Source organism: Arachis ipaensis, chromosome B4, assembly GCF_059453495.1.
Source record: "Arachis ipaensis isolate K30076 ecotype BB chromosome B4, ASM5945349v1, whole genome shotgun sequence".
Lineage (NCBI taxonomy): Eukaryota > Viridiplantae > Streptophyta > Magnoliopsida > Fabales > Fabaceae > Arachis > Arachis ipaensis.
In genome coordinates, this window is record NC_142439.1 from 80,601,860 (window position 1) to 80,619,696 (window position 17,837).

The 17,837-nt window shown below is 34.5% G+C and overlaps 1 protein-coding gene across 2 annotated transcripts; it reads right to left on the minus strand.

Annotated features, from left to right (window-relative positions):
* Positions 1 to 8,953: 8,953 nt before the first annotated feature.
* On the minus strand, positions 8,954 to 15,916 carry ABI3 (AP2/B3-like transcriptional factor family protein). 2 transcript variants are annotated; one of them, XM_016342836.3, is made up of 6 exons: positions 12,694 to 15,916; positions 12,135 to 12,227; positions 11,393 to 11,493; positions 11,231 to 11,277; positions 9,720 to 9,796; positions 8,954 to 9,550 (listed from the first exon to the last, which is right to left on the minus strand). In XM_016342836.3, the coding sequence occupies exons 1-6, from the start codon at positions 14,521 to 14,523 to the stop codon at positions 9,386 to 9,388; spliced, it is 2,313 nt and encodes a 770-aa protein (XP_016198322.1). In that variant the 5' UTR covers positions 14,524 to 15,916; the 3' UTR covers positions 8,954 to 9,385. The 2 variants fall into 2 exon arrangements, with proteins under 2 accessions (XP_016198322.1, XP_016198320.1); XM_016342834.3 differs by having other exon boundaries at positions 11,231 to 11,283.
* Between the last annotated feature and the right edge of the window lie 1,921 nt (positions 15,917 to 17,837).

Below are 17,837 nucleotides of genomic sequence, written 5' to 3' on the forward strand. Positions count from 1 at the left end.
AAAAAAGACCATTGACGCGTACGCGTGACTAACGCGTACACGTGACATGCGCCACGTGCAGAAAACGCAGAACAACACTTGGGCGATTTTTGGGCTGTTTTGACCCAGTTTTCAGCCCAGAAAACACAGATTAGAAGCTGCAGAATGGACAAAACAAGTGGTCCCCACCCATCAACTGAAGACTTGTTAATTAATTCAAATTTAAATTCAAATATTATTTTTAAGAAAAGATATTATTTTAGTTTTAGATAATAGATTTTAAATTATTAGGATTAGATATAAAAGGGATTCCAATAGGGTGATTCCACCAGAACATTATTCCATTCCAATTTACAATCTTTATTTTACTCTGAACCATGAGCAACTAATCCTCCATTGTTAAGGTTAGGAGCTCTGTCTATTTGTATGGATTGATTTTATTGCTGTTTCTATTTTAATTCATTTATGGATTTATAATTTAAGAATTATTTTCGCTCTTTATCTTATGAATTTGGGTGGAACAGAAGTATGACTCTCTTTCTATTTGAGTTCTTGTATAACTTGGAAAAGCTCTTTACTTGAACAATAGCTTGAAAACATATTCTCCTAAATTTTAATTATCTGGATTTAACGGGATACGTGACATATAATCCTTTTATTTTTAGGTAATTAGGATTTTTGTGGCATATGAACTGGAATTTGATCATGCAGCTTCTAATTGGAATTAATTGACCAAGGAATTGGTAGTTAATGAATTTTAGAGGAGACTAGAAAGGTCTAAGGAATTAGGGTCTAGTCACATATAGTTTGTCATTAATTAAATCCTACATGATTAAAATAGTTAGTAAGAAAAGTTAATCCGGAAAAATAGATAACTCTGAACCCTTAACTGTTTTCTCCATATTTTCTTCCCAACTCATTTACCTGCCTTCCTTCAATATTCTTTATATTGTTTAATGTCTTTTATATTGCCCAAACATTACTTTCTGTTTGCCTGACTAAGCTTATCACTCAATTATTGTTGCTTGATCCATCAATCCTCGTGGGATTGACACTCACTCACCTGAGGTATTACTTGGTACGACCCGGTGCACTAGCCGGTTAGTTTGTGGTTATAAATTCCCAACCAGTACCAACTTAAGTTTGTCTGGTATTGTGTGAGAGTGATAAAAATTGTAGAAAAAAACTTAGGAAAATATTTAAAATTAAAAACCGGAAGCTAATTCTAAAGGTAACGCTAACAGGTTGAACTGGGCCCACGTTGGGCCCAAGCCCAATTTTATAACACACTTAAATGAGCATTTCAGCTGATTCCCTTCATCCAAAGAGAGAGATAGAGAGCACAGTGAGTGAAGAGAGTAAGAAGTAAAACCCCATTATTACTATTCACATTCATCTTCCCAATCTCATAACTTGAGCTACGGTACTCCGATTGACGAGCCGTTTGTAGCCACATGAAGCTCTATTTGAGACCGTCATTTCCATCTAACTAAAGTGGTAAGATTCTCAAAATCCATGCTCCATCTCTCTGCCCTTATGAATTTCAAAAATTTGGGTTTAGTTGTTGAGTAGATTTTTGTGTTTTGGTTGTTTAGGGATGATCTAGCATTGGAATATTGTTGGTTTGTGCCCCTAATACCATTGGGTAAGGTGAGTTACTTTAAAACCCTTGTGGTTTGATATTGTGGTTAGCCATAATGTTGATTTTGGTATAATATATTATGTTAGATTGAGGTTTGGTGATCATTGGAGTTGTTTTGGTTACTTGGAGCTTTGAGATTGAGTTAGAAGCTTTCAGATTAAGCTTGGTCGCCTTGTTTCGGTGGTTTGTGCATATTGGAAATCGGCCAAAGTATAGTTTTGGTTTCCTTTATGAAATATATAATGTTTCGTGAAACTTAGGTTAGTGAACCCTAAGATAGAATTGAATGAATTATTGTTTAAATTGTGTATGTGGTATATGAATGATGATGAAGGTTGAAGGAGTGTGTATGTGATGGATTATATGTATATATGTTGTTTGATGATGAGTATTAATGTGGTATATGATTAGTGAAGGGGTTGTTGGTTTTGAAAGTGAGAATGTTTAGATGGAGATTGATGAATAATTATTGTTGTCGATGACAATTTATGATGGTTGTGAGTTTTGATGAATGTTGATGAGTATGATGACTAGTGATGTTGATGATAGTAAGTTGAATATGATTATGATGAGTGATGATGAATATTGATGATTATGATATGATAATGATGATGTCATATGTTGATGGTTGTGTTGATAATGATAATTGTGATGATTTTTGGGAATTATGATCTTGTAGTTGATGAATGATGTGGATTATTGATGTTGAGGTTGAATAATGATAATTGTGAAGATTTGGTAGTGATAAATTGATGAATGATGAATTTGATGGTTGAGAATGGTGCAAGTGTGATGAATCTGATGTTTGGGGTTAATGATTTTGAGGATAGTGACTTGTAAGTGGAAATTGTGTTAAGAGTGGCGATTTGGAACAAAATGGTAAATAATGAATGTGAAGGAAATTATAAGTTTTGGTATGAGTTAGGTTGAATGTGGACCTTATGAAGGGATTGATATAGTGAGAAGTGTATGGTCTAGACTTTGGAATACTTGAAAGATGATTGAGGATTGTTTATATATTGTTTCGGGTATGTTTAATTTGGTTTCGTTTTGAAGTTCTTTGAAACTAGAGAATTTTATTGAACTTTGTAAAACTTTGTTTTTGACGAACTTTGACTAGGCATAACTTGGCCTCTAGACCTTTGTTTTTAATGAAATTTTATTTAAATAAAAGATGGATTTGAGAGCTTTAAGACGTTCAAAGAATGGTTGGAAAATGTTTTAAAACAAAAAAGTTATGCGTGTTTGAAGTTCGGTATGAAAATTTGATTTCTGCAACTTTCAAAAATTTCTAAGTCTGCTATGGCTCGCGTACACAGACCTGTGCACGCGACGCGAGTATTTTCCACTGCCAATTATCTCCCGTACGCGGGCACCGGGTGTGTATGCAGGAATGTAATTTTAAGGCATGCATACGCGAGTTTTTAACACGCGACGCAAGTATTCCTTCCTGTTTTGGAACTCTCATGTAAGTGAGCAAGGTGCCGCGTACACGACCACCCTTTTTCAACCTTGTGCATTCGCGGGACAAGGGTCGCGTACGTGAGACTCTTGTTTTGCTGAAAACTTATTTTTCTTAAATTTTAAAGGTTCCTTTAGCCTTCCAAACTTCTTTAAGTTATGTTTAAGACTTATAAATAGTGATTAGGCCTTGAGGCTATTGAGGATAGGTTAAATGACTTAAGATTAAAAATTTTCTATCATGAGTTTAGAAGACGGTGAATTAGGTTTTGGAAGGTTGTGGATGAAGTTGGTAAATGTTGAGTTGTGAAGTATTAAATTGAGGAGAATTTGAGAAATGTGAATGCTTATGATAAGTTGAGAACTTGGGAAGGAATGATGAACTTGTTGGATGTTGAGAGAGTCTGCCAGGCACTATATCCTCAGAATGATAGTGTGTCGAGCATTATATCCCTGGAATGCTGAGACTTGAAAGTTGAGATTGGATTAAGATGAAAGGAATTATGAGCTTGTTGGATTTTGAAAGAAAGTGTGCCAGGAAATACATCTTCGGAACGATAGCGTGCAAGGCACTATATCGCTGGGATTGAATTATTATTGATAACCTTTTCTGCCGCAAGAGTGTGCCAGGTACTATATCCTTGGAATAGTGCGTCAGGCACTATATCCTCGGACGTGGGAGAAAGGCGACATCCGAAAGGATGTGTCGGGTTGGTATTTATGGACTGACAAGTGATATCACAAGCGAATAGGACAGGCATGCATCATGTGCATCTTCTATGTGTTTTGCTTGCTTTGCTTAATTGCATCTTTTGCCTAAATATATAATATGCTTACTAGCTAGTTGTTTTACTTGTTGTACATGTATATTACTTGTGTTTTACTTGCTTGCATTTTCTGTGATTGTTAGGGGTGTTCATAAAAAAAACCCAAATATGGTTAACCGGTTAAAAAACCATAACCACATTTTGGTTAACCAGTTTAATAAAACAATTTTAAAAACCATATCCATATTTTTTAGAATTGGTTAACCAAAACCAAATTAGAAAAAACCGATTTTTAACCGGTTAACCAAAACCAAAACCAAATTAAAATCAAAACCTAATTTCAAAACCAAATTACATACTCTTTCTCTCTCTCTCTCTCTCTCTCTCTCTCTCTCTCTCTTTCTCCCTTTCTCTCTCCCTCCCTCTCCCCCTTCCTCTCTCTATTTCTCTCTCCCTCCCTTCTCTCTCTCTCTCTCTCTCTCTCTCTCTCTCTCTCTCTCTCCTATCTCTCTTTTTCCCTACTCTCCCTCCTCTCTCTCTCATTTTCCTCTTTCTCCTCCTCCTTTTTCTCCTCTCCTTTTCTCTCTCCCCATCTCCTCTCTCTCTCTATTATCTATCCCCTTCTCTCTCTTCTTTTCTCCCCTATTTCTCTCCCTTCTCCCTCTCTCTCCCCTTTCCTTCCCCCCTCTCTCTCTCTCCCTTCTCTCTCTCTCACTCATTTTTCTCTTTATCTACTCTCTCCTTTCCCTCTCTCTGCTTCTCTCTCTCTCCCTCTTTCTCCCCCTTCTCTCTCTCTCTCCCTTCCTTCTCTCTCTTTCTCTCTCTCTCTCTCTCTCCCTTGTCTCTCTATCCTTCTCTCCCTCTCTCTCCCCTTCCCTCTTTCTCTCTCCCACTCTCTTTCTCTCCTTCTCTCTCTATCTCTCTCTCCTTCTCTTTGCTCTCTCACTTCTTCTCTCTCCTTGCCCTCTTTCTCCCCCTCCCTTCTCTCTCTTTCTCTCTCTCCTCCCCTTTCTCTCTCTAATCATCTCTCCCCTCCTATCTCTCTCTCCTCTCCTCTCCTTCTCTCTCTCCCATATCTCTCTCCTTTCTCCTCTATTTTCCCTTCTCTCTCTCCTTCACCTCCCCTCTCTTTCTCTCTCTCTCTTTTTTCTTTTCTCTCTTTCTCTCTCTCGCTCATCTCTCTTTCCTTTTCTTCTTTCTCTCTCTCCTCCTCTTCCTCTCTTCCTTTTCTCTCCTTCTCCTCTTTCTTTTCTTATTCTCTCTTTTCTCTTTCTCTCTCAACCTTCTCTCAATCTCTATCTCTCTTCTATCTCTTTTCTTCTCTTCTCTCTAAAGCGAGAGAGAAGAAAGAAAGGAGGCAAAGATAGAGGAGGAAAAAGAAAAAAGGAGAGAGATAATAAGAGATAAGAAGGATAAGAGAGAGAGAGAGAAAAAGAGAGAGAAAGAGGACAAAGAGGGAGAAAGAGAGAGGGGAGAGAGAGAGAGAGGATGGGAAGAGAGAAGGAGAGAGAGATAGAAAAAGAGAAGGAGAGAGAAAAGAGAGGAGGGGAGAGAGAAGGAGAGAGGGAGAGGAGGGGAGAGAGAAAGAGGGAGGGGGGAGAGAGAGCATGGGGAGAGGGGGAGAGAAGGATAGAGAAAGAGAGGGGAGGGGGAGAAAGGGGGGAAGGCGAGAGAGAGAGATAGATAGAGGGGAGGAAGAGAGAAGAGGAGGGGGAGAGAAAAGAAGAGAGATGGAAAGAAGGAGATAAGAAAAAGTTACTCGTATCATTTAGAAAGAAAATTATTTATATTAGAAAAAATTATTTATAGAAAATACTGAAAAGAGATAAGAAAGAAAAAGGAACGAAAGCAATGGAAGGGACTTCGTTATTTACAAATGTTACTCGTATCATTTAGAAAAAAATTAGATTAAAAAAGGTTTAAAATTTTGGATTTTTGTATGTAAAAATATTAATTTTTGTGTAAAAATCTATTTTTACATGTAAAAACCAATTTTATGGTATAAAAACCAATTTTTTAGTATAAAAATCGGTTTTTTGGTACAAAAACCAGTTTTTGTGTAAAAATTTGGGTTTTTATATGTAAAAATATTAATTTTTGTGTACAATTTTATGGTATAAAAACCAATTTTTAGTATAAAAATCGGTTTTTTGATACAAAAACCGGTTTTTTGATATAAAAATTAATTTTTTGTACAAAAATCGATTATTTTTTAAAACCGGTTTTTATTTTAATAACTGGTTAAAAACTGATTTTGAATTTCACTAACCGGTTAATAACCGGTTTCATCATGTAAAACCAATTTGGTTAATTAACTAATACTATATTTTTGGTTAACCAAAAAATTGGTTTGGTTTTTGGGTTAACCAAACCATGAACACCCCTAGTGATTGTTTGGTGCTGAGGAGTTTAGGTAGGCAGTAGCGATGGGATTGCATGGAGGGTAGGTTGGCGAAGACTGTGGGGACAGCGGTGTGATTTAGTGTTAGTTAGAAATCTCCTAAGATTAAATAACACTATTTATGGTTTATGGTTTAAGTTATTTATTTTATTAAGTTTAAATATTCTGTATCGATGTGAAGTTCTAGGATTGCCTTTGGCGTCCTGAAACTTTATATCTTACATATTGGGCACTGTTACCAAAATAAGAACCTCTGGTTCTCATACTATATATTGTTGTTGTTTTTCAGATGCATATCGCAACCCACCTCGGTGAGTTTGCGGACATGGTGACAGAGAGAAAAATGGTTTCTCTTTGTTATATTCTGCTTTGCTTCTGTTGCAGTTATTCTCTCATCTTTTGTATATCTATAACTTTGTTACCTTAGAGGCCTTCCTTTAAACTTTGAGAGATAAGAAGTAAACCTTTTGTAAAACTCTATTGTATATCTTGACTAGTCAGCCTAAACTCCGCAGGTTGTGACTAGTTCTTTCTGTATATCATATATATTTACTTTATTTATCTATTAGCTGCTACCATGTATCTTAGAACTTTAATGCAAGGTTGTATAATGTTCTGTTCTTATCCTGCCTATGCGTTTAGGTATCATGTGTGAACACTTCGCGTTTTGAAATTTTGCTTCATGCGGCTTTGAACTTATTTCCTTCATCGGGCTTCTAGTTATATAAATTCTTGAAAATATATTTTATAATAAGAGCTTTAGAACTGTCATGACACTTTGTTATCCTTTGCATTACGGCATGAGGTAAGACTTAGGGTAATAAGGTATTACACTTAAGACCAGGGACGTCCAACCTTCTCCATGCATCCACATCGCACGTGGTCACCACCCACGTCCCACGTTGAGCCAATCCAAACCCCTGCTAGGTGCATCTCAAATCCAAGACTTAATTCGAATCCACAAAGCTTAAGAAAACAATCAAGCACCAAAGATTGGGCTTCAATTTAAAGGAATTATTCTTAATTTGTAAATGATAATTAGAAAAAATATATTATGTGATTTTGTTTTAATTAATTGTGATTATTAGGTTTTGTTTTGGAGTATTTAAGTATTTAGAGAAAATCCTGAATTGGACACTTGATTACCCCCACACACTTGTGAACCCTAACTTTGTGTTTTTGTATCATGAGCAACTAATCTCTTCTGTTAAGGTTAGAAACTCTATTGATTTTTGATGAATTAATGTTATTACTTTTCTATCTTTAATTATTGCATTGCTGTTTTCTAAGAATTGGTTTCTGTTCTTCATTATAAGGACTTGGGTATATTAGAAAATAACTCAAATCTGATTCAGTTTTTTTCAAACATGGAAAAGATGATTAACTAAATATGTGTTTGAAACCTTTTCTCATAATTCTATAAGTTTTGAAATTGATTTTGATAAATGACATCTAATCAAACCGGAATTAATCTTGAAGAATTATGCGATGTTAAACTGGATATCATGCTTAACCTCTTATCATAACAGATTGTTTAAGGAATTGAACATTTGTTAAGATGATGAGAAATTGAGATTTGATTAAGTATCATTTACCATAGAAACATCTCTGCATGATTAGGTGGACAGTAAAAAACATTTGTTCTGAAGTTTCAATATCTTTGAAATCTTAACGCTTTAATTTTATTACTCTTTCTACTCAATTACTGCTTACTTCTTTTACATTGTTGTTTTAATATTCAGAAAATTTCAACTTAAGTTTTTTATTGTCTGACTAGAATAATCAGTTAACTAATCGCTTGGTTAATCCATTAATTCTCGTGGGAACGATAACCCACTCACCATGGCATTATTTGATACGATTCAATAATGCACTTGACGAGTTGTGGTTTTACAAAATTCTGCATGAGAGAGAGAAGACACAGCGGTCAAAGACAAAAAGAGAGAAAGGCAGGGCCACGAAGAGGAAGAGGGAGAGAGGTGGTGGGCACCATGAAGAAAAAGAGGGACGTGGAAACGATAACCCACTCACCATGACATTACTTGATACGATTCGATGATACACTTACTGAATTATGGTTTTGTAAAATTCTATATCAGAAAGAGAAGACATAGTGGCCAAAGACAGAATGAGAAAAAGACAGGAGCTACGAAGAGAAGGAGAAAGAGAGGTGATGGGGCACCACGAAGAAAAAGAGAAAGAGTGACAACCATGGATAGCAAAGAATGAAAAGGAAAGATGAACAGGGAGAATGAAAAATGGTAAACTATTGAAAATAAAATGAGTTGCGGAGAGAGAAAGAGGTGGAAGATGCACGAGAGGAACCGGAGGAACATGGATTTGGGAGGATAAATTTAAAATTATAAAAGTGAGATAAAAATGTAAAAAATTAATATCTCATAAATAACGTATGTGCCTCACTTATTTAATGGTACACATATTTAGTGTCTCTATAGCCTGTATCGCGTGGTCGTGTCCATCCATGTCTTAAAGAGACAAAAACAGCAACCAAACACGGCCTAAAGTAGAACACTACCTGTATTATTCCACATAAAACCAAGAGGGGTAATTGCTTTGGTACCTAAGCTATTTCAAAAAGTTAATATTAATATTTAATTTAAAAAATACAAAAAAAATTTAAATCTTATACAAATTTAATGTCCCCGTTTAAATGACACAATCATATACAAAAAGCACTATTCATTTTGTATGCAACTTAAATTGTAAATTATCCCAATAAAAGTTATAAATAAATGGAAGTCATACAATCTTCTCGAATTCGATACATATACATCACCATCACACCAAAACAAAATACAACTTCACATAGTAAATGGACACCACATAGCACATACATATATGCCCAAAATCCAGAACAAATCTGTGGGCACTGTGCAGCGGTTTCCATTTATGCACTCGAGAAATAGGACAGGAAAAAACTACCAGGGCCAGAGACATCTTAGGGTAAAAAATCCACAAAAATCAACCACAAAAGAATCTCAACCGTTGCTTTGGCTATCCAAGCTTCGTTCGTCCATGAAGGAAAACTGAACTGATGATGTGCATGGTATTCAGAGTAGTCCCTTTTATTCTACTACACTATAATATAATATTATTATTTTATTATTATATACTCTATTTTTCATTTTCTTGATGAGTGGATGATGACGTGGCATTCGTATGAGGTTCACCAGCTGTAGGCACCGCATTGTTCCCATGCTGGTTTTTATGAGATTTTCCTGTTTTCTTGCCCTCTGCTTTCGCCCCTTCTTGTTGCCTTACTTTAACTCCTCTTATCATCTGTTAGCAAAACTATTTATTATCATTGATATTCCCCACCAATTAAATTATATATCAGCTTTCTTCAAGAAAATAATTATTGGCACAATGATATATATTTCAGACATCAATCTACGCAATTGGATTAGAAACAATCTATAAAAATTATTGACCAAGAGGAGGGTCTTACAAATTTTCCACACTTCACATCTGAATATATCACTATGAAATCTCCCTCTTGGAGTCCATTGGCTTTAACAAAATCACCTGAAAAATTTAATGAATACATTAAAACCCTAATAGCTAGTAACGAGGACTTACTTTAGTGTGAAAATCGTGGGAACTATCCTGACAATGTGAAAACTAAGGGAAAACCAAGAAGAGAAAAGTAGCAAAAGAGAATGCTACGAGACTTTCTTATTCCGTCAATATCAGTTATGTTAAATTCTAGACTTCAAAATATAAATCCTTAAGCCTAAATCCTAATATTGACTAATTAAAAGTTGACTCGGAGAAAATATGTATATAAATCATTACGACTGCCTTTGCTTGGGCAACACCGCCATCAATGATAATGACGAAATAATTTAATTAGGGAGCTAACTATTTATTGGTAGAAATTTCATTAACTTGTCATATAAACATTCATATATACTATATATATACATTCGAAGCTACGTAACATCCAAGATCATCCAAGATCCTACGAAAAAAATTCGTCAAAAAGCAGATAGAAAGAATATTCAAAGCAAGTAATGGTTCTATTGGAAGCCAAGAGAGAAATAAATAGTGTGTTTGGCATTTTGATGCGTGTGAGTAAATGAGAAGGTAAGTAATAAAAAATATGGTTGAAATTTATCATAAAAACTTAGCTTCTCTAGTTTCTTTACGAAAATGCATTTTGTAAATTTACTTTATACTTGTTTAATATTCAGTTTTTTGAATTTTTTATTAAAAGTAAATTTTATTCTTTTCACTATATTTACCTTTTCTTTTTCTCTCTATAAATTCAAACACCCAGCAATGTTAAAAATAAAATTTCTAATTACCAAACAAAAAGGATGAAAATTGAAAGCCAATAAAAAAGAATTGGATAAAGTACTAAATTGGTCTCCTACTGGTCTCCTACGTTTGAGTATAATCCTATTTTGGTCCTTAAGGTTTAAAGTGTCTTATTTGAATCCGAAAAAGTTTCATTTAGCTTCAATTTAGTCTCACCGTGAGGTCAAAATTAAATAATTAACAAAATATTCTATATGACAACCGTACAAAAACAAGTTCGATAATTTGGAGAACTAGTACAAGCTCCAAAGGCACAAAATTAACCGCTGATGCATTAATACATTTATTTATCATTCTCCTTAGTTCAATAGAAAATATTTCATTTATATTGTAAGAAAAATGATAAATAAATGTATCGATGCATTCATAGTTGATTTTGTATCTCTGGAGCTTGTACTTGTTCTCCAAATTATGGATCTTGTTCTTATACTACTGTCATGTAAGACATTCCGTTAATTATTTAACTTTGACCTCACAACAGGACTACATTAAAGCTAAATGAAACCTTTTTGGATTCAAAAATGACACTTTAAACTTTAAAGACCAACACAGGATTACGCCCAAACGAGGGACCAATTTAGTACTTTACCCAAAAGAATATTAGCAAGTATAAGCCAAAATCATAGAAATGGAACCAACCTGTGTTCTCTAGCAAATACATCCTGCTTTTATTGTTTGGCCAGTATCTGATGCTCCAAGGAGAAACAATTCAAGAAAAGAGAAAATTTAGTTTCAATGAATCATAAAGATAAAAACAAGACAAATGAAATGTCAAAATTAGACAATGAAGTCTCGGAATACCTATAGCGCATATTCCAAACACGAGAGGTGCCAATATCTTCCATTGTTATAGTGATTCCATCCCTTGCCTCTAGTTCTGGTAGATGTGTTTCTGCCTCTTTCTGATTACATTTTTTACACAACCAAATGAGAAATCAAATTATTACATCATACATATGGGATTTTTAAATTTGTTTACACAATCAGATTGCACATGAAATTATTACAAATGTATGGGATTTTCTTTAAGATAAGCATTATGTTTCTTCGATCCAATAATATAATTAACTTATCCAAAACTTTGCACAATAATACAAGTCATTTTATTTGTTTAAGAATGTTTTAGCATTTTCTTTTAAGAATACTAAATAAGGCAAGTTCTTATTTATTTTGGCTAAATTTTTTTTGTTACCAAATATTTTCGTCTAACAAAATCAAAGGCTAAATTAGTCTAAACAATTTATATATTTGTATAATTATGGATTTCTCAATATCTGTAATTATTTTTAACAAAATACCTTGCACTATTTGCGAATTGGAGTATAATGATCAAAGAGCAACGATTTAATAAAAGAAATCTAAAAGGATAAAAACAATAATGCTGGTGAGGAAAAAAAAGTCGTCCAAACAGCCTAAAGTTACCTTATTTAACACTTATTTTTTGTAGAGTACATTAATAAAACCAAAAGTAACAAAATTTATTACTAATAGTTTTTTCGTTACTAAATACTCCAGGGTAAAAAAAAAAGGAATGAATGATTACTTTTGGCAGAACAATTCTTCCCAGACTCCCAACATCGCTTTGCTTCAACACCTTTTGTAAAAGGAACCGTAAGTTCTTCTCCGACTTCCAACCCTACCAATGAAACATGGAACATCTATAATCAATCAGCAATGCTAGAGAGAAAATAATCCAAAATTAAAATTAACATCTACAATTTCATGCATATAACATCTATAATTTAGACTTATTATATTTAATATTACTCATTTATTTCTGTGATAATTAATAAAGCAAAATATAGTAACTTTTAGCCGATTTCTATTCTTTCCCAAACATTTTGTAAATCAAAACACTAAATCCCCCCGGTCTTATAAAAAATATACGGAAAATGATACAAAAACCAAAACAAGCTACATCATCATTAATCACTCATTAACCAAATTGAAAAAACTAGTCAACATTAATATGATATATATCATAGGCATCAAACGACATTCTTACACACACTCATAGGTCGTACATTAACCACACAAAACATCTAAGATTAACTTACCAATGCAAATCAAAATATTAGTAAGGACTAATAAGATCCACCAACCTGTCTCCTATCAGATGAGAGCCTACCCTGATGATGATAATTCTGTGTCTGCATGGCAGGTTTATCCACCACAGCCGACGGTTCCGCGGGAGCCACGGGCGCAACGGAAGCAACAGCACCAGCCATAGTTGGCCAATACACCCAATTAGCCGGAGCTGCAGATACAACACCAGTGCAATTTTCACCACCAACACCCAATCTTGTATTTGGATCAGAACCCTGACTCTGTAGATTAATATGATGCCTAGAATGAGAGGAAAGCCTTCTCTGCCTCGCCATCCGCTTCTTCCTCGCTTCTTTTGTAGCTGAGGGTCCTAATCTTATCAATCCATCACCAGGTCCATGGAAAAACTGATAAGGGTACTGGTTACCGAAGCCACCAGCGGCCGGAGGTTGAAAACTATGGTCCCCAAATGGCTGGGTATAGTAAGGAGTAACAGTGTATTGAGAAGGAGGCCATGAGTTCGCCGATTCCAGCATATGGTATTCATTACCAGCCTGAAAATTATTGCTGCCATTGATGGTGTTTGCAGAGGCACCGTTTGTGTAAGGGTCGCCAACATACCCAATCGTGGGTTGTTGAAATTGCGGCTGAGGCTGAGACTGAGACGGAGGAGCGGCTGCCATTAGAGGCACTTGATCCATCCATGGTTGGTGCTGGGTGAAACATGTGTTTGGTTCAATGGCAAAAGAACTCGAAGCATTTGGGTTGTTCTGATGAATCGGATTTTGAAACTGTTCCGTGAAAGGGTTTGCCACTGTGTTATCGTTATTATTTTCCTTGCGCCTTCTACTCTGAAGGTGGCTGGTTTGAACCCATTCAAGAATCAGCTTCAACAATTGCTTCATAGCTTCTTTTCCACCGCCCAATCGCATAGCAGCACTCTCTATTGTCGACTTCTTAAGCTTCACGCTCCTCAAATCGCTCGCGGATACGCTATCCTTGTTCGACTTCAGCCATTCCAGGAACACCATGCTCATTTCATCATCCGCAATTGCACCACCACCACCACCATCTCCTTGGATCTCTGCATCGTTATTGTTACTGGCTTCCCACAACCCAAGAAGCTGTTGATAATTATTGTTACTAACACCTTCCACTACTGCTTCTTGCTGTGGTCTAAGAACAATAAGATCATTTTGATTATGAACTACTGCAGGTTTTTCTTGCTGCTGTTGTTCTTCTTGCTGTGGCAAAACCTGATCCTCTTGTGTGAATTCCGCTAAGGGATTCTCTTCGCCTTGGAAGATAGACGAAGGGTCAAAGAACTCGTTGGCTTCTAGAAGCTCCATGTACCCAAAAGTGTCCATCACATCATCCATGCAATCAACGTCACCAACAACACCGTCAAACCCACCTTGATCGGGAAACTTTGGCTGTGAAATCTCCATGGAAGCTGTTGAGGACAACGCTCCCGTTGCGTCCAGTGGATCATGATGTTGCATGTAAAGTTGCTGTTTATTACTGCAGTTCCATTCTCCGTTGTTATTATCCTCCGCTTCTGGCTTCAGAACTGCCCAAGAAGAAGCAGACGACGAAGACGAAGAGGTTGCTGCGGTAGCCGTTGTGGTCGAGGTGGTTGAGCATGCTAGATTCTTCAATGGAAGTGTTGGAGTTGAAGACGAAGACGATGATGAAGACATGCATGGGAAATCTGGGAGAGGAGGGAACTCGTCGTAGAACATAGATGCATCTGTTTTCACATCCCCAACAAGTAAATCTTCTTGTTCTGTTGTTGTGTTGAGCCACAAATCTTTATCTGCATCATCAGCATCTGCATAAATCTCTGCATCATGATGATTATGATTGTTGTGGTGATGATGATCCATGGCTCCAAAACCAAGAATAGGGTCTACTGTTTCCGTTTTTGCCACCCTTGCATGCAGATCCAAACCTTGAACTCCCACAAAACTAGATCTTTGTGAAGGAGAAAAAAAGGGGGGAAAAAGAAAAGGACTAAGAAGAAATTTTAACTACACAAAAAAGGTTAAACTTGAAGATCTTTGAGTTATGATGGCTTGCTTATTGTGTGGTGTATGTTTAGGGAAAGGGAAATATAATATATATAGAGAGAGAGACAAAGAAAAAAATGGATAAAAAAGGGGTATGGTATGGTATGAAGGGGGAGAGAGATTGATATTTTTATTTATTTAATTCTTTCTCTCTTTTTTTTCTTTGCCTCTGTGTACGGATAAGTGCAAGATATGGGAAGAGATCTGGTGTAGTATAGTGTTGTTTCTAGTTAAGGAAGCAAAGAAGATAAGGGCCCGCTTTTGCTTTCAAAATCCTATGAAGAGAAGCAACATAAAGCATCTGGTTCTTCTATTTCTATACATCAACACAATCCACAAGGTGGGATATCAAGTTGGCTATATATAACATAAAAAGAAATAATATAGTAATTGAAGACCATCACAAAAACGAACCCTTTCTGTTACCTTCAAAGAAAGCGACTTTCTTTGTAAAAATATCTTCTTAATTAATATTTATTCTCAATTGTGTGTTTCGCTATCAGAACTCTTTAACAACTAAGTAAAATTCTTCTACAACAGCAGAAGAACACATACACATGCAACTCAAACTCAAATCGCAGAGAAAATGAAGGAATAGTATAGCAGAAAACACAAAAAACTTGAAAAAGAACTTCTATATCTAGTTATGGTGGATACAACTTATTACAAGATGAAAGAAAACACATTAAATTCAACAAAAAAAGAGATGTATGTGAGTGATGAATGTTACAAAAGAGTGAGAGAGAGATGGAGAGATTCTTCAACAAACCCAGGAAGCCAATCAAAAAAGGGTTAATAAGAACATGACCATTTTTTTCTGAGACAAGGCACATGCTTTAAATTGACTCTTGAAACCTTTAATAACCCTTATGATGATTCCACCACCGATGGGTGTATTCTGGTTTGTTCTGGGAAGTTTCACTTTTAATATTGTCTAAACCCTTTTTTTTTAATTTAAATTAAATTAAATTAAATTGAATTAAATTTATCGACTTTTCTCTTTCTTAGATAAGTTCAAATGATGGTTTTCCGTTTTCTCACTAAGCAAAAAACAACTGAAGTGAAGAGAGAGACAGAGAAAGGGGTTGGTTTGGTGGGTTTTTAGAGAGAGAGAGAAAAGCAGTTTTGGTTTTTAGAGTTGCCGCTTGTTTTGTTGAGGCGCTCTACCTCCGGAATTTGTGCCTGCAGCCATACATACGTTCCTATACCTGAATGGTGAGTCCAAACGGTGCCACAGTCTTTATTAGAAAGGAAACTCTTACTAGAGAATAGAGATCGCACACCATCACTCATGGGAATTTTGTTTCATTTTTTATTATTTTTAAAATTGCAATTCAAGAAAAATTTCATTTTAATTTTATTGTTAGGATAAGTACCAGATAAGTTTTACTCAATCTTTAAGAAAAATATGTTCATATTTGTTATCTTGGGCATCAACATATTTTTGCTGTCTGAAGTATGAAATAATAATAATAATAATAATAATAATAATCTATATATTTATACTATTGTTCTAAATTATTATCTAAAATTAGATTTGAATCTGAATATAAAGTCAAATATTTAAAATTGAAATATTTAATCTATTTATTAGGATAGTAAAATATTTTGACGTCCACATTTAAACAAGAGAGAAGATATAGTCAATAATACATTTAAAAAATTTTATTCGTAAGGACAAAATATATATAATATAACCGTAATTTTTATCATTATATTATAATATTATAAAATATAATTATTCTTTGAATTATTTAACTAATAAATTAAAATAATAAAATAATAAATAATTTAAAATTTTATTTTTTGGGATTTTATATTTTGAAAAGATTGAATAATTTTTTTATGGTCAATACAATTAAATATTTTTTTTTATATATGTCATTAAATAATTATTTAAAAATTTATCTTCAATACGGTTGCGAAGCCAACTCTTTATGATGTTCATAACAGAAAATTTTTTTTCAACTGATGTAATTATTACAGACAAAACTAAAACTAACTTCAACAGAAAAAACACTAATGGATAAACAATATTTTTTCAAGTCTCAACCAATTTTTGAGAAAGAGCATCGATCAATCCCATTTAAGTTTGAGAATTGATTATCAGAACAGACATCTAATATGAAGTTTTCAAGTTGACTATCAAGTGCTAAAAGTTGAGTAGAAGAAAATATGAAGTTTTCAAGTTGACTATCAAGTGCTAAAAGTTGAATAGAAGAAAATTCTAATGGATAGAATTGAGCTAACTGGATCAACTTCTCCTTATCAAACGCAAGAAATGAGTGCTAGGATTCAGGCAAACTATACAAAGAAGCAATTGAGTATTCACTTATGTAAAACGATTGTTGAGTTCCTGAAATTTTCTGCTAACTACTTGATAGAATATCTCAACTTAAAAATGATGCAAATTTGAGATCATTTGAGTTTTGCGTCTTGATCTTTCTTAGTGACATAAATATATCATCTATTTTTGGAACTATAATATTATGTTTGCCACAAAACAATGAGACTTCGTCAAGTAAAAGAGACCAACCATCATCTCTTATAGTTTGCAACCATTGCTTAGACACTTTCAATGTCATAGCATTTACAATGTCTTGATCATTCCTTTGTAACACTTGAGATAATTCATTAGTAACTCTCAAGATATTTTTCATCAAGTGCAAGTTGAAAATGAATTCAAAGGATTGAATGACATTCAATAAATGATATGCTTCAACTCTTTGTTCTAAATTATTTCCATCTTACTTAACATATTTAAGAACATTAACCACGGAAGGAAACAAAAAATTAATCTATGTATAGTTTTATAGTGTGAACCTAATCTAGTGTCTCCAACTCTTTTCAAAACTATTTCTTGATTCAAACCACATCCACTAGAAATTTTTTCACTTTGTAATGCTTCAATTGTCTTAGTCATCTGACTATCACGAAGCATATCTCTTCGTTTACACGAAACTCCAACAACATTGCACAAATTGATTAACAAATTAAAAAGTAAAGCAATTTTAACTTGTTTTTTTGCAACCGTTAAAAGATCTAACTGAAGTTTGTGGGTAAAGCAATGTACATAAAAAGCATAAGAATTTTCTTTCAATATCAAAATTTTTAAACCATTAATTTCTCCT

What these genes read in the sequence shown, in the direction of transcription:
- ABI3 (XM_016342834.3), bottom strand. Translation starts at nt 14,523, where the DNA reads ATGGATCATCATCACCACAACAATCATAATCATCATGATGCAGAGATT. An exon ending in GTTTGGAATATGCGCTATAG is followed by an intron (nt 11,284 to 11,392) that starts GTATTCCGAGAC and finishes TTCTCCTTGGAG; the next exon opens with CATCAGATACTGGCCAAACA. An exon ending in GTATTTGCTAGAGAACACAG is followed by an intron (nt 9,797 to 11,230) that starts GTTGGTTCCATT and finishes TAAATTTTTCAG; the next exon opens with GTGATTTTGTTAAAGCCAAT.